The sequence below is a fragment of the Sparus aurata genome, chromosome 11 (assembly GCF_900880675.1).
Source record: "Sparus aurata chromosome 11, fSpaAur1.1, whole genome shotgun sequence".
Classification (NCBI taxonomy): domain Eukaryota; kingdom Metazoa; phylum Chordata; class Actinopteri; order Spariformes; family Sparidae; genus Sparus; species Sparus aurata.
Window position 1 is genome coordinate 23272383 of NC_044197.1, and position 25736 is coordinate 23298118.

A 25736-nucleotide genomic window follows, 5' to 3' on the forward strand; every position below is an offset into this window, starting at 1 on the left:
TGCTGTCAGAAATTAGATGAGCCAAATTTAGTGACAGTGCAGTGTGCACCTTGTTTGCATCATAGGAACGAGGAAGTCACTGCTGATGTAGCCAGTGAAGCCTATTATTTCCTGATTGTGGTAAAATCAGCTTGAACATGACATTGTCTGGTTTCTACTTTTTGTTAATTACTGATTCTGGCTTTATAGAAATAAGCTGTGGGAGTTTTGTCCGACAGTGAGAAAGCTATAAAAACATGTCGACAAGTTTCACTCATCTGTCTGTCAGTGCCTTTCAAGTCAGACTGAGTCTCAACAACTTTTGTTTAATAATAATAATAATAATAATAATAATAATAATAATAATAATAATTACTTTATATATTCATAATTTGTATTCTTTAGTCAATAATTTCTTTATACATTAACTCAAATTACTCTATGAAGAAGCTAAGCTAGGTAGCGGTTGGTGCAGCATTATGACAGCTCTGTACCACTGCTGAAACAATCCTGTCAACGTTGACAACCTTTAGGTGACTTCGATGATGTTTTACTGTCAGGAATTTAGCGATAAGTCCAAAACCAGGAAGAATCAGAACTCGGAGAAGCAGGTAGTTCTCAACAGGAGTCCTTTTCTGCTATTCTAGCTGTGAGGTCCAACTGAACACATGCAGATGAATACTGCATTTCCTCCTGATGCTTTAAATCTGCTCTTGCCCAGTGCTGCTGTGTTTTTAATCATTTCCTGCTTAAACAAATGTGTTGAAGACATTAATGAGACTAAGGACAAGGAGCAACACCAGCCGAGCGGAAACAGGATTTGTATGTTCACCAACGTTGGAGGGAAAATAAAACATGTAGCACCTTTTCATGATATTGGGATATTGGGTTTGGCCTGATTTTGTTTTCTCGGAATGCAGATGTTACACCCACCTCACCTCCATGCAACATGACAGACTCCAATTTACCTTCAGTAGCCAACCAGTCTGTCATCACTTCACCTCCACGCATCATGACAACAACTCCTGTCATGCCTTCAACCAGCTCAGCCCTCAAACCTTTACCTACCACGCCTACCCTCGCCTCAAAGTCCTCAATTCAAGCATTCCCTTCCACCAACGTGTCTGGTAATGTACTCAGCCTCAGTTTACAGTAGAATTGGAAACATGAAGTAGCACTTAGGCTTTACATCAGGTGAGACTGTTGGCAGTGAAGGTATTTCCACCTGAAGTTCTCAGACAGTTCTTCTCCTGCAGACACCTCACCCTCACTCAGCACCACTTCACCCAGCACATCAAACCTCACGCAAAACCAGACCTCACCTGCAATCACCACGCCCACCACCACAGTGAACGACTCCACCAAAGGTTGGAATATTCTCATTTGCAAACCAACCACGTCTTCTTGTATAGGACTGTGATAAAACTGTTTTATGTGACACCTGCTTGAAGTTATTTTGACTTGACCTTTGACTATTTCCACATTTTATAATAATTTATGAATAATTTTCCCTTTTCTTATCCTATTTGAATTAATTCTTTAGCCCCATCAGTCACTCCACCTCCACTGTGTGAGTATCAGTCTTACGTTATCTTTACACTCATCTTCACAAACACTTGTACAAATGATAGTGATATTTCTCTCCAGTGTTTCTCAGTGAGCTCCTTCTGTTTCAGCTCAGGAGCATGTTTAACATCTACATGAACAAACTGAGATTTTAAGAAAAAATCTCATCAGGTTGTTTATACAAACTAAGAGATTTCATTGTTCTGTGGATTTTGTTTGCAGGTTCTTTCACTGTTACACCCATCAAGTTTGGCCTCCAGATTGACATCACAAGCTCTCCCCCTGGCTTCTACACCATAAAGATTAATAAAGGGGGGCAACATGAGACTGGAAAGACATTCAACGTTCATCGTTCAACGTTCAATCAAACCACATCACAAAACATCACACCCCTGAAGCCCTGTACTGAATATGAGCATTATGTGACATTTGATAATGGCACTGGTGGACCAACACCCTGTAACAGCACTGAACTTTTAACAAAATCAAGAACATCTAACATGAGTAAGTAAAAATAATTCATACTGTTGAATTGCAATTTACTTTTACTTTAAGAAGTGAACTTGTGTGTGAAACTGACCATCTGTGCATCACTTGTCTATTGCAGGTGAAACTGACATTAAAGACGTCACCAGCACTTCATCATGCGTCCCTGGATCTGTTTGTTACTGGAGTGAATGGGACATCAGCTCCTCCATGTCAACATCAGATCATATTCCGGCTCAGTCGTGCACAAGTGACAATAAAATATTCTGCATCAAACCTGGTTTCAATGACATTTGCTCAGATTTGACTACAACCTTCACTTCAGGAAACTGTTCTCCCTTCAGACTCACCAAAAACATCCCTGTTGGTATGTAGCTCAGAGTCCTCCTGTATTTCTGCATGTGGTGGAGACATTACTCCATCATGTTTCAATGTATGTGCTGTTTTCTATCTTCTACAGGATTCTTAATTCCAAGTGAGATACATCCATCAGTTCAACGTAAACTTCCTGCAGAGATAGACACAACATTACCTTCACACTGTAATCTCACCACTGATTACACCTGTCAGGGTAAGTGGAAAGACAAGAAGTACAGAGACTTTGTCTGTCACCAACACTATGAATGGATTTACATGAAAATCCTTAAAGGCAGTATGCACCGTAACATCACTCTGTAAAAAAAGACAAAAACAACAGATATGGTGATAAAAATCAGTTGTGTTTAGAAACTTTTGGGGTAAGAGGAAGTCGAGGTATTGTGATTCTGAACAGGTGATTTGTTTATTTGCTGTCCACATCTGAATCTAATCTGACTCCAAAGTGTAACTGCTCACAGACGCTGTGTGAAAGAGGTTGTTGAAGAAATGTTGTAATTCTTGTTTCTCCTCAGATGGACAGATCAAGGAATTGTCTGAGCTGGAGCCTTTCACAAACTACAGCTGTATAGGTCACATTAAGGACATGAACAACGTCATCATAATAAACACAACTGATATCCCCGTCAGGATTAACTGTGGTAGGTTGAGATTCACTTCACCTCAGTGCTATGGCGCCAAATGTTGCTACGGTTGCTATGGCGCCGTACTAGGTGGCAGCCTGTAACAGCAGCTCCCGTGGGTTTTTAAGTTTTTTTCGTAGTTTTTGTTGTATTTGTGTTGTGTTTGTGTTCTGGTTTTCGCTGAACTTTTGGCGGCTCTTCTCCGGAGACTGGGAGAGGACGAACACCTCTCTTTTTTTTTCTTTTTGAACTTTTACGGCACTTTTTGTTATGTTTTTGAGATGTTTTTGCTAGCCCTAGCAACGGAGGGTCAGGAGCGCATCACTGAGCGCATTGTTTACACACGCGACCAGCTGATTGCGCTGTGTAAACCTGCACTGCTACCCGGAGCCAGGCCTGAGGTCCTGAAGGAGCTGCGGAGGAGACGCCGTGGCTGCAGAGCCGGAGTGAAACGGAGGGTGAAGAGGAGGAGACACAGACCGGCTGTACCGGCGATCGTCATGGGAAACGTGAGGTCTCTGGGAAACAAGACGGACGAGCTCGCCGCGCTGATAAAAGCTCAGAGTGAATATCGTGAATGCAGTGTGTTGTGTTTCACGGAGACATGGCTTCACTCAAACATCCCGGACCACAGCGTGGCGATTCCCGGCTTCAGCACTGTTCGGGCGGACAGGGACGTGACAAGCAGCGGAAAGAAAAAAGGAGGAGGGATTGCACTGTACGTGAGTGAGAGGTGGTGTAATCCCGGACATGTTCATGTGAAGAAACGTCTCTGTACCCCGGACATTGAACTGTTGACTGTGGGGATGAGGCCTTATTATTTGCCCCGGGAGTTCACATCCGCCATCATTATCGGTGTGTACGTTCCTCCTTCAGCTGATGCAGCGCTGGCCTGTGACGTCATCCACTCCGCTGTTGCCCAGATACAGACGCAGCATCCTAACGCATTTATTGTCATCACTGGGGATTTTAATCATGTCTCACTGGATAAAACCCTTCCAACATTTCACCAGTATGTTGACTGCCCCACCAGAGACTGTAACACACTGGATCTGTTGTATGCAAATGCTAAGGATGCATACAGTCCCACAGCCCTCCCCCCTCTTGGAAGATCTGACCACAACCTGGTTCTGCTGACCCCTAAGTATATGCCTCTTGTTCAGCGGCAGCCTGTCCACACTAGGAGCGTGAGGAGGTGGACTCAGGAGGCTGCTGACGCACTACAGGACTGCTTTGAGTCGACAGACTGGGATGCACTTGTTGAGCCACATGGAGAGGATCTGGACAGCATGACCGACTGCATCACAGAATACATCAGGTTCTGTGAACACACCACCATGCCAACCCGGACTGTACGCTGCTTCCCTAATAATAAGCCGTGGATCACCAATGACCTGAAAGCCCTTCTTAACAAGAAGAAGAGGGCGTTCAGGTCTGGAGACAGGGAAGAACTGAGGAGAGTGCAGCATGAACTCAGGGATATGCTGAGGGCCTGTAAAGATGCCTACAGGAGGAAGCTGGAGGCCAAACTCCAGCAGAACAATGTGAGGGATGTGTGGACTGGTATGAAGCAGATCACTGGGTGTAAGGTGAGCGGCAGACAGTCATCGGGCAGCCTGGAGAGGGCAAACGAGCTGAACAGATTCTTCAATAGGTTCAGCTCACAGCATTCTGTCGTCTCCCTGACACCTCCAGACCCCCACACACCCTCACTGCCCCAAATGCTTCCTCCTCTCCACCCTCACTCCCCTGCTGTGAGCTCTCCTGTGCAGCACCTCTCCTCCTCCTCCTCCACCTCTTCTTCCTCCCCCACCTCTTCCTCCTCCACCTCCTCCTCCTCTACCTCCTTCTCCTCCACCTCCTCGTCCTCCACTGAAGACACCAGCAGCCTCCCCCGCATGACTGTGACTGCAGGCCAGGTTAGGAGACAGCTGGAGAGACTCCACCAGCAGAAGGCTGCAGGTCCTGACGGTATCAGCCCCAGCATCCTGAAGACATGTGCCAGCCAGCTGTCTCCTATCCTACAACACCTCTACAACCTGAGCCTGGGTCAGGAGAGAATACCGGTGCTTTGGAAGACTTCCTGCCTGGTTCCTGTTCCAAAGAAGTCGACACCATCAGACCTCAATGACTATCGACCAGTGGCCCTCACATTTTACGTCATGAAGGTGCTGGAGAGACTGGTTTTGGCCAACCTGAGGCCGCAGGTGAGAGCCCTGCTAGACCCTCTGCAATTTGCTTACCAGCCCCACTTGGGAGTTGATGACGCTGTCATCTTCCTGCTGCAACGAGCCCATTCGCACCTGGATGGTGGAGGAGGCACTGTGAGAATCACATTCTTTGATTTCTCTAGTGCTTTTAGCACCATTCAGCCACTGCTACTGGGGGAGAAGCTGCGGGTGATGGGTGTAGACGACACAATGATCTCCTGGATTACTGACTACCTGACAGGCAGGCCACAGTTTGTCCGTATGGGCAGTGTTCTGTCTGATGCGGTGGTTAGTGATACAGGAGCTCCACAGGGGACTGTACTGTCTCCTTTCCTGTTCACCTTATACACCACTGACTTTCAGTACAACACCGGGTCGTGTCACCTGCAAAAGTATTCTGACGACTCGGCTGTTGTTGGGTGTATAAGTGAGGGACAGGAGGAGGAGTACAGAGCACTGGTAGACAACTTTGTGGAGTGGACTAGACAGAATCACCTGCGGCTGAACATCAGCAAGACCAGAGAGATGGTGATAGATTTCAGGAAGAAGAGGAAGATGGCTTTCCAACCTCTGTGCATTCTGGGAAAGGATGTGGAGGCGGTGGAGGATTACAAGTACCTGGGTGTTACCATCAACCACAGACTGGACTGGAGATCTAACACTGAAGCTGTTTACAAGAAGGGGATGAGCAGACTTTACTTCCTGAGGAAGCTGAGATCCTTCAACGTGTGCAGCAAGATGTTGGAGATCTTTTATCAGTCTGTGGTGGCCAGTGTACTTTTCTTTGCTGTGGTTTGTTGGGGAAGCAGCATTGGAGCCAGCGACACCAACAGACTCAACAAACTGATCAGGAAGGCTGGCTCTGTGATTGGCTGCAAACAGGACACTCTGGAGGCTGTGGTGGAGAGGAGGACACTGAAAAAACTGTTATCCATCATGGATAATCCTCTCCACCCTCTCCAACTCACACTGGTCAGACAGCGGAGCACCTTCTCCGGAAGACTGCTTCAGCTTCGCTGTTGAAGCAACAGATACAGGAAATCTTTCCTGCCACAATCCATCACTTTATATAATAACTCTCTCACCTCTGCCTGACAGAGAACTCTGGTCTCTCTACTGTTTTGTTGTATATATTATTATTGTTATAGTATATTTTGCATATTTTGTTTTGTTGTATATATTATTATTGTTTATAGCACACTGTGCACTGTATATATACACTATGTATATATTGGATTCTATTTATGTGTTTTAAGTGTTTTATTTGCTGACCCACTACTGCTGTAACAAAATAATTTCCCAGTCTGGGATCATTAAAGTAATTCTATTCTATTCTATTCTATGAGAAGAACAATCAGCTTGTATCCTGAGATATCTATGGACAAAACACCAGATACTCAGTGTTACAGATTTATAATGTGTCCTAACAGATCTTCAAATAAACAACATGAAGCCAAGTGTGACTGAAACCTCCATCCATTTGAGTTGGACCACGACCAGTACCAACTGTCAAGATGTTCTTCCAAAGCTTTCAAAGCTTTCTTATGACTGCAGCTGCTCACCTGCTCACAACAAACCTAAGTGTAAGTAAAATTATTTAGACCAACTTTATGATTATTTCATTGACTTCACAGGAATGCATCTTTGAAAGTCCTTGGAGATCATTTTAGTGACCATATAACCTAAAGAGTGAAATACAGTGTGGACATTAGAATCCTTCATGGACCTTCAGTAAAGTGCTCCATGCTTTAGTGTCCTGAGTGACAGCAGGTGTAAAGAACCTGCAGCATGTAAACAAGTTATGACATCACATGAACTATGGCACAGACATAACATGTCAGAGATTAATATCTTTGTTTCTATATGAAGGAACGAGGTTAGAAAAAAATACTTACTGCTAAAAGTTTCTGCACAGTTAAAGATGAGCTGGTTGTTCATCAGAAACACGTCTGATTATATATATTCAGCCTCAGTTTTCACAGGTTGATTTATTGATTGATTGATTGATTGATTGATTGATTGATGAAATTATGTTACAGTTCCAGTCAAGACAGATTCACCAGGAGGATCATGTGATATTAAAGGACTGGAATCATGGACTGATTACACCTGTATAGTTCAACCCAAATACAACAACAGCAACCTCGAGGGAACATCAGATGTAGTTAGACAGAAAACTGGTCCTGGAAGTAAGTGTGAAAATAAAATGTTTTGAAGGAGATTACAGCAACACATGTCTCATACAAACAGAATCTCCTGACTGTTTATTCATTCATCCTTTGTGTTTCACATATTGTTGAATATAAAGTTAGAACTGTATGGCAGTAAAAGTTAATTTCTTTCTGAAACCATTTCTTCAGAACAAACAGTGAAACTGACATCATGTGTCATCACGTATTATGACTCGAGTATAAGAAATACATTTACTGAATTTATATTTATATTTGTAATATCAACACAACATCCGCTTTGGGCTAATTCATTATTATTTAGTCATTAATTAAGCCAATTATACTAATAGAAATTCTAAATGCAGTTCTTCATTATGATGAACGTGATGATGTAATTTATCTGATGTTTTATTTTCCTTTTCTTAAATAATGACGTTAAATTCTGACATCAGACAGTTTATCATTCCCTAATATTAAAACCAGTTAAGACTCTGTGGGCCGACAGTATGAGAATGTCACACTTCAAGCCATGATGATGAGCTTCATGATGTAGCTCCAATTATTAGTGAGAAGGGGCCGTTTACACAGCATGTACCTGGAATGAACACTAATTATTGACTTCACATGTTAATAATGGATATAATTACTTAAATATCAACTTTAAACATCTTTCAGCTTCGTCAGTTCTGATCTGTTTCTTTATCACAGGTGCTGAATTAAATAGAGTCTCAGGTGTTGTTTCAGAGTTAATGAGAGTTAAATTAGCCAAATAATGGCTCTGTTTCTCTACACTTTAATCAACTTATAGAACTTTGAATCGAGACTATATTGAATTTACTGATCATCTAAAACCAAGACAAGAAAATAGAAGACCAACTTTAAAGAACACCTTCTGATATTTTTATACCTTTTTTTCCTTTGATTTTAAAAATGAGATCAAAAAAAATATTTTCAGTGTAAATTAAATTATCTTTGTTTAACACATTTTGTATTTGTATCATTACTGACAACCAGCACAACCAACAGAGAAACACTTACAGAGAGTTCAAACTAAATAATATCACTTTAACTGTGAGTTAGCACACAGCGTTGTATCTGACGGTTAATATGTTTTTATTTCTCTCTTACAGAACCAGATAAGGTCACTTCACTGTCGCTGTCTACTCCAGAGAATAATGAGATTAAAGTAACCTGTGGTCCACCAAAAAACTTGAAAGGCAGTCGCAGGGCATACCATGCACGTCTTTATCCTAGTGGTGACCCTCAGGAGTTTATTGAAGCAAACCCAAAAGAAAAATGTGATTTTGTTTTCAAAGATCTAAACTATTCTACCACCTACATCGTGGAGGTTTGTATAATCCACATTTTTAGAGACACAAAATGATCCCATCTTTATTCCTCATCTGCCTTCAAATGCTTTAATCCCTGATAAACAGAGTTTCTCTCTTTCCAGGTGACTGTTTCCAATGAAAAACAAGGGAGCGACCCCGTCAGAGATCGTGTCGACACTAAGTGTATGTGCAGTTTTAATTAATGCCACAAACTGTCGCACATCGTTCTGTTAAATCATTTCACACATTTGGTTCAGACTTGCAGTGCACACATCGATTGATGTATGTTGTATTTTAAACATAAATACCACCACTTTTACATTCTCCTCTTATGACCCTCATGTAATAGATAATGACAAAGCTGTCACTGGTGTTCTGGTCTTCTTCACCATCATCATCATCATCATCATCATCACAGCTGTGGTGGTCTGCAGGATCTACGTTCTGAAGCGCAGAAAGTCCAGAAAGTAAAAATCCTTTTGCATCTCTTCTATTGCTCCAGCTTGACTGTCACATTGTTTTTGGGATCATTAAACAGTAATTAGTTTTAATTCACTGTATATCTTCGTCCCTTTGCATTACTAACAGATGCAGTGTCACAACTGCAATTATCTGCAGGAATAGAGTCATGGCAACTAGTTTTTTTGCTCTATGAGACAATTTTCAAGGATATTATAAATACAGTATACATACAGACAGACAGTCAGTAAGAACAGTGCAATCTAATCACTAAGCATTATGTTTATGACCTAAATCCCATCATAAAATATAACATATAATTTCAACTACAAGCTTTCCTAAATATTTTTCATCCAATCTTCACTATTTTCTCCACAGCAATGTGAATGAGGATATGATGCTTGAATCAACAGCAAGTGAGTAAACTTTATCTTTTCTTTATTTCATTGTTTGATGTTTGTATTTGTTCTCTACGATTGTCTTGACAGTCACATTCAGCGGCTACAGAACACAGATGATGTTTTAGCTGTAAGGTTGTAATACAGGATTACAGCATTCTTTGAACTATTATAACTTGCAACTTTTGAATGGTATTTTTCATAAGACCTCTGTTGTATGAGTCACAAATATTATGTTCCCTTTTTATTGGTTGTAGTTTATGTGAATGCACCACCTCCTGGATGGCGTCGCAAAGAAGCTCGCTGATAAAGAATCTGCTCAACTAACCATCATTAACTCGTTGTGCTTTTAAGTTGTTCAGTATGTAGTGTGTATGTGTGTGTCATTTTAGAAACTTTACTCCAAATCTTTTAATCACCTTGTTTGTTTTGAAGCTAAGACCTCCAATATTAAAGTTGGTCTGCCTCCATACATGTAAACTGTCCTAGGGTACCTTGAAAGGGGCTATGAAAATGAAAGTTATAATTATTGTTTTCCCCACTTTTAGAGTTCTTTAATTGTTATTTTTTGGTGCAAAAAAGGAGTGAAATCAGAGATAGAACAATAGAAACAGGAATAAAATGCAAAAGGGCAGACAGGGAAAACAATGACACAGACAGAGAGATGAACAGACAGACAGGCTCGAGCGCTGTGTATACCACAGTTGACGTCCATGTACATGGAAGTGGAGGTACTGAGGTCACCAGGTACAGGAGGGTTGTTACCTGGCTGAGGATGTGTCATAGGCTTTAAAGGAGTCATCACCCGGAAATCGCAATTTCTCTTGTTAAATCATGCATATTGGTGTTGGACCTCTGTTGAAACTTGCCAGAAAAGCTGGAGTTTGAAAGTGGCTTATTTTTTTCGCTTTGGCTCTAAACAGGAATAGCGCACAGAAGTACGCGTTCCTAAAGCACGAGATTTTGACTCTGCTCCTGTGGTGACGTTTCCACAGGAGGCTACTTGCATAAGCATTGGCTCACAGCCGTCCTCAGCCAGAGTGAGCACGCCGAATCTGCTTATTTCACGCCATACATCGTGACCGCCAGCATTAAAACTCAGGTCTTACATGTAAAACACGAGTGTGAAAAGTAAGAAGGAAAAAAAAAGAATTTACCATTCAGAGACATCCTGCTGTAAACATGTCTCTTCCACCGTCTCTGCCTCTTCACTCTCCCGTTCGGTTTCCGACTCTGGCTCGTACATAAATGCCTGAATTCCGTAAGGTTCGTCATTTAGTGTGTGCGCCATGACAGGGGGCTGTTTATGTTTTGGAGTCTGTGTGTGCATGCAGGCTTGCCCCCCATTCCGGCTCTGTCCTTCCTGCGGCCAATCAACGCACGCCTCATTACAGATTAATACAATGCACATCTGGACTGGTCAAAACCTCGCGCATAATCACGCGTGAGAAAGTCGCGGTATGAAAAAGTGTCAGAACAAGCTCTATGTTTGATTTTTTTTAATTTATTTTTTTCTAATAAGTTTTAAGAATTGATCCAAAGCGATCCAAGAGGGACTGGATATGTAAAAAACCAGGTGATGACTCCTTTAATAGAACCTAGTTTTGCCAGGTGGCCACTTGTGGTATTGCAGTGAAAAGAAAATGCTTTTTGTGCTTGCCGACTAGTGTTTGGTTACGTTACATTTAAAAGTAACTCATTACGTTACAATCAAAGCCCAAATACAATGAAAGTTCCGGGCTTGTCAAAACACATTCCTATGCACAAATAATCTAAGTGCATATAGGCCTTTTAAAACAACAAAAAAGTTTAAGGGCAATATTAAAGAAACAAAAGTTTGAGATTTCGACAATAAAGCAGTGATGTTGCGAACGTAAAGTAAGGAAAGCAAAAGACAGCAATTTCTTCCAGTAACAGAAGACTTTTATAAAAAAATAAACAAAAAGATAGATTACTTGAATTGCAGAACTAACACACGTTACTCGTTACAAAAACAGCCATCGACTACTAACCCCTGAGCATCGTAACATTAGTTGAGCTTCCTTGGCTAGTCGGCCAACGTTGTTTTATGCACACGAGGCTGAACAAAGCTAAGTTAGGGACATGTGGTGTGTATGTCGGTGCTAACGGGTGATAGTTTCCTCTGCAGGGTGAGACAGTTACAGATTCATTGGATAGTGTTTTCACTATCTAGATCTATTAAATTTACGGGATGTGTCCATGTGTGTATACATTTTTTTTTTGGTGTTAGGTAGGAAAGTGTTATCAATGAATGGGGTCCAACATTTGTGAAAAAAAAGTTGATGTGGATGTTATTGTTATCTAAGTGCTATTTGTATTTCTTTTAAATGTATTCAGCTAACAGAAGGAGCCATTGGGATGTTGACAGGTTATTTCTGTCTTTCCAGCTTGGTGAGATTGTTTTTATAGCGACTGTTAAGGTGAGCAGTACAGGTTGTTCATATTTCAGAGGTGAAAAAGTTGAAAAAGAGTTCAAGAGTGTCTGTAGATTTGATGTATCATATTGCAACAGGTCATTGTTTATTGATGTTTTTAATCACCAAAGCCTGAAATAAAATAAAAAATCAACCAGACTACAGGTGTCATTGATCATATGACTGTCATCTTTTAGCTGCAATCAATCCCTTCAACTACCCACAAATTCTAAATATATCTTTGGCTGACAAACAATGGGCCATACAAATAAATGCCTTCATGTGAATCAACTGCTGGGACTGGCTTGGGAATTGTAGCAATGGCAATGAATGTTAATGGAGCTCTTTTGTGTTGTGTGTTTGTTTTCATCTGTAGACTATTATACTGTGTAAAAACAACTCTGACATTACAGTTAATAATTTGAAATTTGTGTGATTTGCACCCCTCCCCCTACCACAATTTCCACTGCTGTCATAGATATTTAAGGTTTCTGTAACAACTCCTCAGACCTAATAGCACATTACGTGTTAACTACAAGTAAAAAAAAAACTATGTCCTATGTCCTGTACTCATGTCTTGAAAACATCATTCTTGACATGTTTGCTCAGGCATTTGTGCTATGTGGCACTCAAAGTTCGCACAAGCGCTGCACGAGACTAACAGAACTTGACAGAAACACCAACTACAGTCACCTGAACCAGGGACAAGAACACACAGCTATAACATGCTATTGGCTGAACTTGCTTACTTGCCTTATGATCAAACTCTAGCAAGTCAATAACTTTGCTAACACAGCTAAACATCAAGCAAGTGCAACAACACAAGACATAGCAATAGCGGTTTGGCGTCTGTCGTGCAGGTTTTGATTTTGTGAGGCTCATATCTGTGTTGCTGTTGGCGGTAAGTGGATTGTCAGCTGTACTTCCCCCTTAACACACAGACTCCTTCAGCTCATAGCTGGGTCTCTGAGCTAGAGAGAGCGGACAGGCAGCGTCTGCAGGGAGGTCAGCCTCTCCACACGAACCCATCTTAAACGACTGGGTTTCAGCAAGCCAGCCTTTGCCACTGCGCTGCTTGTTGGCGGGCAGCCTGCCATTCGGACATTCAGCCAGTCTGCTCTCTCCCGCCCAGAGACACTCTTGCAGTGAAAAGTGGCTCCAGAGGAGGAGTATCATCCAAGAAGAGCAGCAGGCCAATCAGGAGGGATATCAACAGCCAAAGAGAGCAGTGTGCTTCCTGGGGATACTACAGGTTACTATCCCCGCAATCTGCACCGCCGCTACGCACCGGAAGAGAAACTAAATAATGTTGATGCTTCTATGTGGACCAATCACAGTTGTTGTGGTTCCTCGTTGCTGCAGCGTGCAGTTATATTTCTGGAGAGGTGCACGTCAGACCTACACAGAGTCTACGCTGTAAGGAAAATGATGATTCGGCACAGAAGCATAAATCATGCTTATCATCAAAATGAATTCGTCATTTTAAGGGGACTTGATTTAAAGTGTAACAAAACAACCCCCTAAAATACTAATTGGCTCCATACAGCTTTTTAATCATAATCCAAGTGTCTATAAGCAGAGTTCCAAAACTGATTTGAAAAAATGTTATTTAAACACTCCTCACCGTAGTTGCAAAGCTAAAAGCATTAGTGAGTACCCCGTCTGGATGGGGGCCCAAAGGTGTAAACATCAAAAAATCTATTCGGGATCTCAGGGCTTCTGGTGAATTGGATTATACCAATGAGCCATATGGGGCCATTTATTTAGTCAATTCCTTCATTTATTTTTGTTGTTGGTTTTTTACATTTTATAACAAGCCTTCAGTTGTTTAGGAGATTGTTGCAGCTGTCAAGCTACAGAAGTGTTAAGTGGACATCAAAATTTCCATCGGCATGGGATTGAGCAGATAATGACTGAGTTTTCATTTTTGGGTGACTAATAAAAAAAATAAAAAATAAAGAGCTATGACGAAAACAGATTCTACCTCTGGATGAAACAGGATATCATGTTTGCTGTGGCTTAGCAGAAATGGGGCTTCCTGTCACCATATATACAGCGGAGGCGAAGACAGACTGTGGGAGGAATATAACGCCCACTCATATGACTTGAAACCACAGATAAAGTTTAGTTCAACAGGTAAAAAAGCTCCATCAGAAGGTGAAATAAGTCATTTCTTTCTAAGCCTTAAAGAGAAAAAAAACTTCCCTATGGGTGATTGAGTGTCTCCTTATTGGACTGTCTTGCTTTTTTGTAGCTGTGTGCACCCTGACTCCTGGACATGGCAGGTCTCTGTGGTGTCCAGGTCCTGCTGCTCTGGGCTGGAGTCGCTTTGGCCAACAGTAAGTAAACATCTTCAACATCATCATCATCAGTTTTTGTTTTGTTTTTTAAAAATAGGGCCGTGTCATCGTTAGTGAGTGATCATTTATGTGAGATTTGCCATTTTTTCTTTTTGAATTGTGTAAATGATAAAACACTATTTCAGATCAATATGATTTTCAGTTCAACATCACTTTATTAACAGCCAATAGTCTCGAAACAGTTGAGATTACTTTTCAAATCTAATCCGATCAATTAAAGTGAGGACGAACTTCCGAAAACGTGCAATAGCTGATGCATCTACGGAACAGAACAGATCGCATACAGATCTCATTGACAGCATTTCTGATGAAAGAGTTATCAAGTAGATTATATAAAATATATGTAAAGAATTTGGATCCAGGAGGACGACCGAGCAGTCCTTCACAATCTGTAAAACAGAAGAGAGCAATGATCCATAAAGGCCCACGGATCCATACTCCTCAACAATAACATCTTGGAAACACTGAGTAAAATATCACCTTCCGAATAAAAACTCATGTTTAATTTGAATAATTAACAACATTTAATATAAACCAGCTGTGAACTGAACTGTATCTTTTATTGACCTTACCCTGACCCCAAACCTTGATTAATTCATGGTTTTATGATTCATTTAATATTTTATAGCTTTTATGTCATTTTAAGTTGTTACTTGACATCAATGTAAATGAGGCCTTCCCTCAATGACCTCTGAGTAAATCTTTGACGTAATAATGTAATATATATATACATATACATATTTAAAACAAATAGTGTTTATAAAATATTATAAATATAATATCATAATCATATATACATAATACAGTATACATGATATTTAAAAAAACATATAATTTATCAAATATAAATGTAACACAATTCATCATTATAACATAATTATTCCTGAACACTGTATGTCTTTCATATCCATATAAAGGACATAGGTTTACTTTGACTTCACAAGACTACACTTTCACAGCTTTCATCAAATGTAAATGTAAATGTAAAAAAATGTAAAATAAGAACATTTTAAAATCTTCCTGTTTTTACAATCAGTGTAGATGATGATAAAATAAACAGAGTTAAAAAGCACTGACTGGATTTAAATGAATAAAAATGTGGGGAAGATAAATAAAAAAAATCAATTATACGATAAAAATAGGATTTAAGAAATGATTTCTAGTCATATCTTCCCTTCTACCTATCTACAAGGAATGTTTTCTGTTCTTCAAGACAAACTCATTTAATTTTATTTAATGAAGAGGTTAGAGAATGCAACAACTTTTTTGCAGCAAACAGATCAGGATTTGTTGAAAGCGTGGTCTTGATCTTGTGAAAAACCTTGATGAGGCACTGTGCGGTACATGTGTAGTATTCCCTATTTGAGATGCTGATTATGTGTTTACATGAAGATAGATGAGAGTAGAACCCGACACAGTTGATGAATAGGCAACAGGTAGTTCAGAAAATACATTTATCTGTACTTGTAAAGTGTTTTATAAATGAACTTCATGTTTTTTTTGTTTTTTTTATAACCTCTAAAATGTGTTAAAATTTTCTAGCTGATCCAGTGTGAGTGTCAATTACATTTTTAAATCAGCCATCTGTTATATTCAGTACCCGTATTTTTGTATCATTTTAAATCTATCATATGGAACTTTCCTTTTAGCTTGATTTTTGCCGCCAAGTAATCTTTGGTGCTGTACCATACCATCAGACCTACAGAGCAGCTTCTTTCCTCAGGCTGAGAGATGAGTTATTCATCCTCAGCACTCTGACTTAAAACAGTTTTTTAAAGGTCTTACTTAGAAAAGTAGATTTTTGACTCATTCCCAAACTCATCAAATACTGACACAGGTCAATAGGACCTTTAAAAGGAGCATTATATAGTTTCAGAGAAGAAATTCAAATTCAGAAAAGGAAACATTTACAGTAAGAATGAGGTAAAGTCAAAATATTCATTTGATGTACAGTATTTCATAACTGAATAAACAAGCTGTCCTCAGAGGGAATTTAGGTCCCTCGGATGCTGCTTGATGCTAGAAAGGTGGATACTCAGACGGGTCATAAGTACGACGTATGAAACTGTGTTGTCCCGTGATGACAGTTTGTTTATTCACCTTATTCAGGCATGAAAATCAATGAATCAAAATCTTTCTCTGCAGGTTTTTTCCCTCCAAAACTATGCAGTGCCCCTTTAATTTGGATCAGAATTCCTTTAATTCATTATCAGCGGTTTTTTTTTACATCATCAAGATTTCAGGATTTTTTTGATTCATTTCTACTAATTGTGAATCATATCAATCAATTCCATGATATCAAATTATAATACTTTTTTAAACAAATTATTAAAATTCAAATGATATATATATAGGAATGTGCTTTTTACAATATTGTCTTTGAGTGTGTAAATGTAACTGTAACTTCAGCAGCCTGTTCAACATCTACGTGAAGAAAACCTTTAAAATCACATTTCACAAATAGACTCATGATTAAAGAGTTTTTTTTGCAGGTTCACTTACACTGTCTCAGTGACCACATTTCTGCGTTTAAACTCAACATCACAAGCTCTATCTGTGATAAATATGCCATCAAAATAAATAAAGAGCTGAAGACCGGGAAATATACTGTTCAGCTTTGTGTTGAAAACTTCACTGATGACATTCGTTGATAGCAGAGGTGAAGAAATACATTGTAACTCTGGTGGAGACACAACTGTGTTGATAAGTAAATTTGGGGAGTAACAAAATCTTTTTGTGCAACATTTTTAGGCAAGGAAGACAAAAATGCAGCTGTAGCCTTGAGTATCTTTGTTAAGACTCACAAGGTTATCATTACCATTTAATAATATGAATAATGTGGGTATCAGCCTAACTGTTTGTCTGTACAAACATTTCCACAATCTACCAACCAGAAGATATGTTGACCCAAAAGACATGTCTGTGGAAACATCACGACCTAAACTACAACAGAACATTAGACACACAGAATATGTAGTTCAGATACGCCATGCGTCTGACTCGGCACACTCATATAACAGTCAATACTTGCTGCACATATCAGATAATCTGAGGTTCAACATCACGGAAGTTAAACAGAAAAACCACGCAGGAAGCAGAGAGTGAGGCCTGTCATTTTCTACTTAATTACTGAACCAAATATGAAGAGGTGGCAAAAGTACACACATTCGTTACTCAAGAAGTACAGATGGCAGTGTAAAAAGTAGAAGTACTCAACTTCTCTACTCAAGTAAAAGGTATATAAGTGTAAAAGTAAAAAGTGTCCCTCTGAAGGAGATTTCTACCAGCCATTTCTGTGCAAAGCCAACTGAACAGCACGTCATGTAATTGTAAATCAAAGACTATTCAACTTAAAGGTGGAATCAGTAGGATTTGTCAGAGATGTTTGTAAAAGTAGCACAAAGATATTTAATTGTTGAGTTTCATTCCCAGTACATCAAATATTTGGGTTTGGTAAAGAATCTCGAGCAACAACATGGTGAGAAAATAAGAAAAATCCAGGCAGATACACGTTACAAGTCTCCCTCCCTCTGTTTCCATCTTATTACATCTTATTTGATGTTTCTTCGCCTCACAGTCTTGTGATGTTAGGAGGGGGGCATCCAATGACGCAAAATAAAAATAGTCAATAATCCCTCTCAAATGCATTCAAACTGAAGTAATGAGCCTGTATATTTGTCTTAAAAATGTTGGGAATAAAAGTAAAACATGAAGAGAAAAATGAATATTCAAGTAAAGTTTTGTTAGAAATAGAAATTAAATGAGCGACGTAAAGGTTTCTCTCGATTGTCTATCAGGGTCTGTCAGGTCAGAGCCTTTATTAACTTTTGTTTAAAAATCAAATCAACTCTATGAAGACGTTAATCTATGTAGCTGTTGGTGCAGCATTATGACAACTCTGTATCACTGAACTGAACACTGAGACAATCCTGTGAACGTCAGCAACCTTTAGGGGACTTCGATGATGTTTTACTGTCAGGACTTTAACAATAAGTCCAAAACCAGGAAGAATTTGAACTCAGAGCAGCAGCTGTGAGGTCCAACTGAACACATGCAGATAAATACCGCATTTCCTCCACAGTCTATAAATCTGCTCTTGCCCAGTGCTGCTGGGGATTTTTTTGTATTTCTTGCTCAAACAAATGTGTTGAAGACATAAATGAGACTAAGGAGTGTTAAGGAGCAACACCAGCTCTGCAACGAGAGGAAACAGAATGTATGTGGTCACCAACATTAGCAGGAAATGCAGCGTATTTTCCAAGTTATTTTGGAAGGCTATTTCAAAGTGTTATAATCATATATGTATCATTTCCCTTTTCTAATCCTATTTGAATTCATTCTTTAGCCCCACCAGACACACCACCTCCACTGTGTGAGTATCAGTCTTACGTTATCATGAACCAACTGAGATTTTAAAAAGAAAGAAGAGATTTCATTGTTCTGTGGATTTTGTTTGCAGGTTCTTACACTGTTACACCCATCAAGTTTGGCCTCCAGATTGACATCACAGGCTCTCCCCCTGGCTTCTACACCATAAAGATGAATGAAGGGGGGCAACATGAGACTGGAAAGACAGTCAACGTTGACTTCGGTCAAACCTCATCACATGACATCAAACACCTGAAGCCCTGTACTGAATATGAGCATTATGTGACATTTGATAATGGCACTGATGGACAAACACTCTGCAGCAGCAGTGAACATAAAACAACAACAAAAAGCATGAGTAAGTAAAAATAATTTATACTGTTGAACTGCAACTTACTTTTACTTTAAGAAGTGAACCTGTGTGTGACACTGACCATCTGTGCATCACTTGTCTATTGCAGGTCAAAGTGACATTAAAGACGTCACCAGCACTTCATCATGCGTCCCTGGATCAGTTTGTTACCGGAGTGAATGGGACATCAGCTCCTCCATGTCAAATTCAGATCATATTCCAGCTCAGTCGTGCACAAGTGACAATAAAATATTCTGCATCAAACCTGGTTTCAATGATATTTGCTCAGATTTGACTACAACCTTCACTTCAGGAAACTGTTCTCCCTTCAGATTCACCAAAAACATCCCTGTTGGTATGTAGCTCAGAGTCCTCCTGTATTTCTGCATGTGGTGGAGACATTACTCCATCATGTTTTAATGTATGTGCTGTTTTCAATCTTCTACAGGTTTCTTAATTCCAAGTGAGATACATCCATCAGTTCAACGTAAACTTCCTGCAGAGATAGACACAACATTACCTTCAAAGTGTCATCTCACCACTGATTACACCTGTCAGGGTAAGTGGAAAGACAAGAAGTACAGAGACTTTGTCTGTCACCAACACTGTGAATGGATTTACATGAAAATCTTTAAAGGCAGTATGCACCGTAACATCACTCTGTAAAAAAAACAACAGATATGATGATAACAATCAGTTGTATTTAGAAACTTTTGGGGTAAGAGGAAGTCGAGGTATTGTGATTCTGAACAGGTGATTTATTTATTTGCTGTCCACATCTGAATCTAATCTGACTCCAAAGTGTAACTGCTCACAGGCGCTGTGTGGAAGCAGTTGTTGAAGAAATGTTGGAATTCTTGTTTCTCCTCAGAAAATGGACAGATCAAGGAATTGTCTGAGCTGGAGCCTTTCACAGACTACAGCTGTATCGGTCACATTATGGACATCAACAACGACATCATAATAATCACAACTGATATCCCCGTCAGGATTAACTGTGGTAGGTTGAGATTCACTTCACCTCAGTGCTATGAGAAGAACAATCAGCTTGTATCCTCAGATATCTATGGACAAAACACCAGATACTCAGTGTTACAGATTTATAATGTGTCCTAACAGATCTTCAAATAAACAACATGAAGACAAGTGTGACTGAAACCTCCATCCATTTGAGTTGGACCACGACCAGTACCAACTGTCAAGATGTTCTTCCAACACTTTCAAAGCTTTCTTATGACTGCAGCTGCTCACCTGCTCACAACAAACCTAAGTGTAAGTAAGATTATTTAGACCAACTTTATAATTATTTCATTGACTTCACAGGAATGCATCTTTGAAAGTCCTTGGAGATCATTTTAGTGAGAATTTTACCTAAACAGTGAAATATAGTGTGGACATTAGAATTCTCCATGGACCTTCAGTAAAGTGCTCCATGCTTTAGTGTCCTGAGTGACAGCAGGTGTAAAGAACCTGCAGCAGGTAAACAAGTTATGACATCACATGAACTATGGCACAGACATAACATGTCAGAGATTAATATCTTTGTTTCTATACGAAGGAACGAGGTCAGAAAAAAATACTTACTGCTAAAAGTTGCTGCACAGTTAAAGATAAGCTGGTTGTTCATCAGAAACACGTCTGATTATATATATTCAGCCTCAGTTTTCACAGGTTGATTGATTGATTGATTGATTGATTGATTTATTCATTCATTCATTCATTCAATTATGTTACAGTTCTAGTTAACAAAGATCCAGCAGGAGGATCATGTGATATTGAAGGACTGGAACCATGGACTGATTACACCTGTACAGTTCAACCCAAATACAACAACAACAACCTCGAGGGCACATCAGCTGAAGTTAGACAGAAAACTGGTCCTGGAAGTAAGTGTGAAAATAAAATGTTGTGAAGGAGATTACAGCAACACGTGTCTCATACAAACACACTATCCTGACTGTTTATTCATTCATCCTTTGTGTTTCACATATTGTTGAATATAAAGTTAGAACTGTGTGGCAGTAAAAGTTCATTTCTTTATGAAACCATCTCTTCAGAACAAACAGTGAAACTGACATCATGTGACATCACGTATTATGAATCGAGTAAAAAAATACATTTACTGATTTTATATTTAAATTTGTAATATCAACACAACATCCGCTTTGGGCTAATTCATTATTATTTAGTCATTAATTAAGCCAATTATACGAATAGAAATTCTAAATGCAATTCTTTATCATCATAATGAACATGATGATGCAATTTATCTGATATTTATCTTCCTTTTCTTGAATAATGACGTTAAATTCTGACATCAGACAGTTATTATTGAATTATTAATAGTGAAGAAGGGGCCGTTTACACAGCATGTACCTGGAATGAACACTAATTATTGACTTCACATGTTAATAATGGATATTATATTATTATTTTAAACAACTTTCAGCTTCGTCAGTTCTGGTCTGTTTCTTTATCACAGGTGAGGTGAACAGAGTCTCACATGTTGTTTCAGAGTTAATTGCTCTGTTTCTCTACACTTTAATCAACTTATAGAACTTTGAGAATATATCAAATTTACTGATCATCTAAAACCAAGACAGGAAAATAGAAGACTAACTTTAAAGAACACTTTATGATATTTTTATACCCTTTTTTCCTTTGATTTTAAAAAAGAGATTAAAAAATTATTTTCAGTGCAAATTAAATCATATTTGTTTAACACATTTTGTATTTGTATCATTACTGACAACCAGCACAACCAACAGAGAAACACATACAGAGAGTTCAAACTAAATAATATCACTTTAACTGTGAGTTAGCACACAGCGTTGTATCTGACGGTTAATATGTTTTTATTTCTCTCTTACAGAACCAGATAAGGTCACTGCACTGTCGCTGTCTACTCCAGAGAATAATGAGATTAAAGTAACCTGTGGTCCTCCAAAAAACTTGAAAGGCAGTCGCAGGACATACCATGCACGTCTTTATCCTAATGGTTACCCTCAGGAGTTTATTAAAGCAAACCCAAAAGAAAAATGTGATTTTGTTTTCAAAGATCTAAACTATTCTACCACCTACATCGTGGAGGTTTGTATAATCCATATTTTTAGAGACACAAAATGATCCCATCTTTATTCCTCATCTGTCTTCAAATGCTTTAATCCCTGATAAACAGAGTTTCTCTCTTTCCAGGTGACTGTTTTCAATGAAAGACATGAGAGCGACCCCGTCATTGAGCATGTCGACACGAAGTGTATGAGTAGTTTTAATTAATGCCACAAACTGTTGCACATCGTTCTGTTAAATCATTTCACACATTTGGTTCAGACTTGCAGTGCACACATCGATTGATGTATGTTGTATTTTAAACATAAATACCACCACTTTTACATTCTCCTCTTATGACCCTCATGTTATAGATAATGACAAAGCTGTCACTGGTGTTCTGGTGTTCTTCATCATCATCATCATCATCATCATCATCACAGCTGTGGAGGTCTGCAGGATCTATGTTCTGAAGTGCAGAAAGTCCAGAAAGTAAAAATCCTTTTGCATCTCTTCTCCTGCTCCAGCTTGACTGTCACATTGTGTTCAGGATCATTAAACAGTAATTAGTTTGTATTAAAGTGAAACTCTCACCAAAATGCAACCTAGGCTTTTTTTGTGAATGAATATGAGTCAAACCTTCGTGTAAAAGCATAATTACGACGAAAGAGGTACTTTTAAGATTTACAGTAGTTTCATTTTTGGGCAACTGTGACTTTCAATAGCATGCAGGGGCACTCTGACGCTAGCATGAAAATTGCTATTTTTAAAACACTAAGAAGGCTCGACACAACATGAAACTTTGCTTGTAGTATCCCAGGGTCTCTACACATGAACACAAGCATTGAGAATAGAGCTATTTTAATTAACAATTAATCTAGCAATTATTTTTTCGATTAGTCGACTAATCTAACGATTAATTTAACGTTACATGACCAAACAAAAGTAACGTAGTAACTGTAACTGTCGTTGGTAACTTATATGAGGAAAAAAATACCGGAGCAGCGTCTGTCCTCCCGCCTGTCCTACCAACTCTTCGTCACATTTCTGCCCGAAAAACAGCGTCTGTCACCGGCAAAAACCTTTAACTCACTCAAGTGGTTGTGTTGATAGAAATCACCGCGATGGTCAGCCCTCCCAATCGAGACTTCGGTGAACTTTCCCCCAGAAAACAGCCTCCGTCCCCGCAAGTGGCAGAGTCACGCAGCGACCTGTTTACTGATGGCGATTATGTAATAATGTAATTTAGCGGGAAAAACCTAACTCTTTTACCTTCCAGGATGTTAAGGGGGCCGGGTTCTCAATCACCACACATTATAAACAGTCCGCGGGTTTAGATCGACAGGGAAACACCTGGGAAACACCCCGACGTCATCACCATGACGTGTACCGTCACGTCTCTTTAGGAGCGGCAGCGCAGCTTTCTGTGTGAATTACATGGCGGTTCGTCTTTATTCCAGCGGTGCTTCGCTCTGTGTGAATGACCAACGGCGGAGATGACGAACCACAGCTGCGGCGTTAATGCAGCGTCTCTGTGTGAGAGGGGCTATTCTCAGCCTCCGCAGGTACCACCGCTTCCTGTTTGGGACGACGCAAATTATTCATGTCAACGAATTTATGTCGTCGATTACTTCAACTACGTCGATGCGTCATCCCAGCCCTAATTGAGAACATGTTTGTGTACACAGAGTTTACTAAAAAGAAGGTTTTTGAACAACTCACGTTAGCAGTACATTGTTCCGCTTGCAGCCATCATGGCAGCCGAGAAGTATCGATCTCCGAATGCAACGTAACTTTGAAGAGAGTTAAGGTGGACCGCTACTGTCTTCCGGCAACAACTATCCATTTGTTACCCAATTTGCACCAATCGCTCCTTTTTCAACTTCAAGGTCAATGTTGTTTTTCTCTAACGACAAAACAATGAATTGTCCGTGCATTTATATGGAACTAAGCTTTAGGAGCGGTCCACCTTAGCTCTCCTCCAGGTTACGTCACATTCAGAGATCAACACTTCTCACTGGCAGGACGGCAGCGAGCGGAAGAAACATCTGCTAACATGACTTGTCCAAAAACTTTCTTTTTAGTAAACTCTGTGTACACAAACAATGTTCTCAATGCTCGTGTTCATGTGTAGAGACCCTGGTGATACTACGAGCAAAGTTTCATGTTGTGTCTAGCCTTCTTAGTGTTTTAAAAATAGCGAATTTGATGCTAGCATCAGAGTGGCCAAGCACTCCATTGAAAATGAGCGTGCTCGAAAACGAAACTACGGTAAATCTAAAAAATGCCTCTTTCGTCGTAATTATGCTTTTAGACGAAGGTTTGACTCATATTCAATCACAAATAAAGCCTAGTTTGCATCTTGGCGAGAGTTTTGCTTTAACTGTATATCATCGTCCCTTTGCATTTCTAACAGATGCAGTGTCACAACTGCAAATATCTGCAGGAATAGAGTCATGGCAACTAGTTTTTTTGCTCTATGAGACAATTTTCAAGGACATTATAAATACAGCATACATACATACAGACAGTCAGTAAGAACAGTGCAATCTAATCACTAAGCATTATGTTTAGGACCTAAATCCCATCATAAAATATAACATATCATTTCAACTACAAGCTTTCCTAAATATTTTTCATCCAATCTTCACTATTTTCTCCACAGCGATGTGAATGAGGATATGATGCTTGAATCAACAGCAAGTGAGTAAATCTTTTCTTTATTTCATTGTTTGATGTTTGTGTTTGTTCTCTACAATTGTCTTAACAGTCACATTTAGCGGCTACAGAACACAGATGATGTTTTAGCTGTAAGGTTGTTAGATAACACGCTGTCACTGAGGAATACAGGATTTACAGCATTCTTTGAACTATTATAACTTGCAATGCTAAAACTTTTGAATGGTATTTTTCATAGGACCTCTGTTGTATGAGTCACAAATATTATGTTCCCTTTTTGTTGGTTGTAGTTTATGTGAAAGCACCACCTCCTGGATGGCGTCGCAAAGAAGCTCGCTGATACAGAATCTGCTCAACTAACGATCATTAACTTGTTGTGCTTTTAAGTTGTTCAGTATGTAGTGTGTGTGTGTGTCATTTTAGAAACTTTACTCCAAAACTTTTAATCACCTTGTTTGTTTTGAAGCTAAGACCTCCAATATTAAAGTTGGTTAATTAAACTTAACAGTCTGCCTCCATAAGTGTAAACTGTCCTTGGGTACCTTGAAAGGGGCTATGAAAATTAAAGTTATCATTATTGTTTTACCCACTTTTAGAGTTCTTTAATTGTCATTTTTTTGGTGCAAAAAAGGAGTGAAATCAGAGATAGAACAATAGAAACAGGAATAAAATTCAAAAGGGCAGACGGGGAAAACAATGACACAGACAGAGAGATGAACAGACAGACAGGCTCGATCACTGTGTAGACCACGGTTGACGTCAGTGTACATGGAAGTGGAGGCACTGAGGTCACCAGGTACAGGAGGGTTGTTACCTGGCTGAGGATGTGTCATAGGTGTGTCTTTTTGTTCCTGCTGACTAGTGTTTGGTTACATTACATTCAAAAGTAACTCATT

The 25736-nt window shown here is 39.5% G+C and overlaps 2 protein-coding genes across 2 annotated transcripts; both read left to right on the forward strand.

Moving 5' to 3' along the window:
• Nucleotides 1–387: 387 nt before the first annotated feature.
• LOC115591230 (receptor-type tyrosine-protein phosphatase C-like) lies at nt 388–25430 on the forward strand. The gene is made up of 14 exons (XM_030433036.1): nt 388–1106; nt 1236–1346; nt 1523–1549; nt 18853–19119; nt 19223–19468; nt 19562–19672; nt 19985–20113; nt 20233–20385; nt 20850–20999; nt 21986–22203; nt 22309–22369; nt 22536–22653; nt 24827–24864; nt 25131–25430. Exons 1-14 carry the CDS (start codon nt 929–931, stop codon nt 25178–25180), a joined length of 1857 nt encoding a protein of 618 aa, XP_030288896.1. The 5' UTR covers nt 388–928; the 3' UTR covers nt 25181–25430.
• On the forward strand, nt 1889–10470 carry LOC115591232 (receptor-type tyrosine-protein phosphatase C-like). Its single transcript, XM_030433038.1, has 11 exons — nt 1889–2049; nt 2153–2398; nt 2492–2602; nt 2922–3047; nt 6670–6822; nt 7279–7428; nt 8541–8758; nt 8864–8924; nt 9091–9208; nt 9579–9616; nt 9856–10470. Exons 1-11 carry the CDS (start codon nt 2046–2048, stop codon nt 9903–9905), a joined length of 1275 nt encoding a protein of 424 aa, XP_030288898.1. The 5' UTR covers nt 1889–2045; the 3' UTR covers nt 9906–10470.
• Nucleotides 25431–25736: the final 306 nt, after the last annotated feature.

Coding starts and splice junctions, on each gene's coding strand:
- LOC115591230 (XM_030433036.1), top strand. CDS start 929: ATGACAGACTCCAATTTACCTTCAGTAGCCAACCAGTCTGTCATCACT. Junction 1,550..18,852: donor AGTCACTCCACCTCCACTGT/GTGAGTATCAGT, acceptor TTTTGTTTGCAG/GTTCTTACACTGTTACACCC. Junction 21,000..21,985: donor ACAGAAAACTGGTCCTGGAA/GTAAGTGTGAAA, acceptor TCTCTCTTACAG/AACCAGATAAGGTCACTGCA.
- LOC115591232 (XM_030433038.1), top strand. Junction 2,399..2,491: donor CACCAAAAACATCCCTGTTG/GTATGTAGCTCA, acceptor TATCTTCTACAG/GATTCTTAATTCCAAGTGAG. Junction 8,925..9,090: donor AGATCGTGTCGACACTAAGT/GTATGTGCAGTT, acceptor CTCATGTAATAG/ATAATGACAAAGCTGTCACT.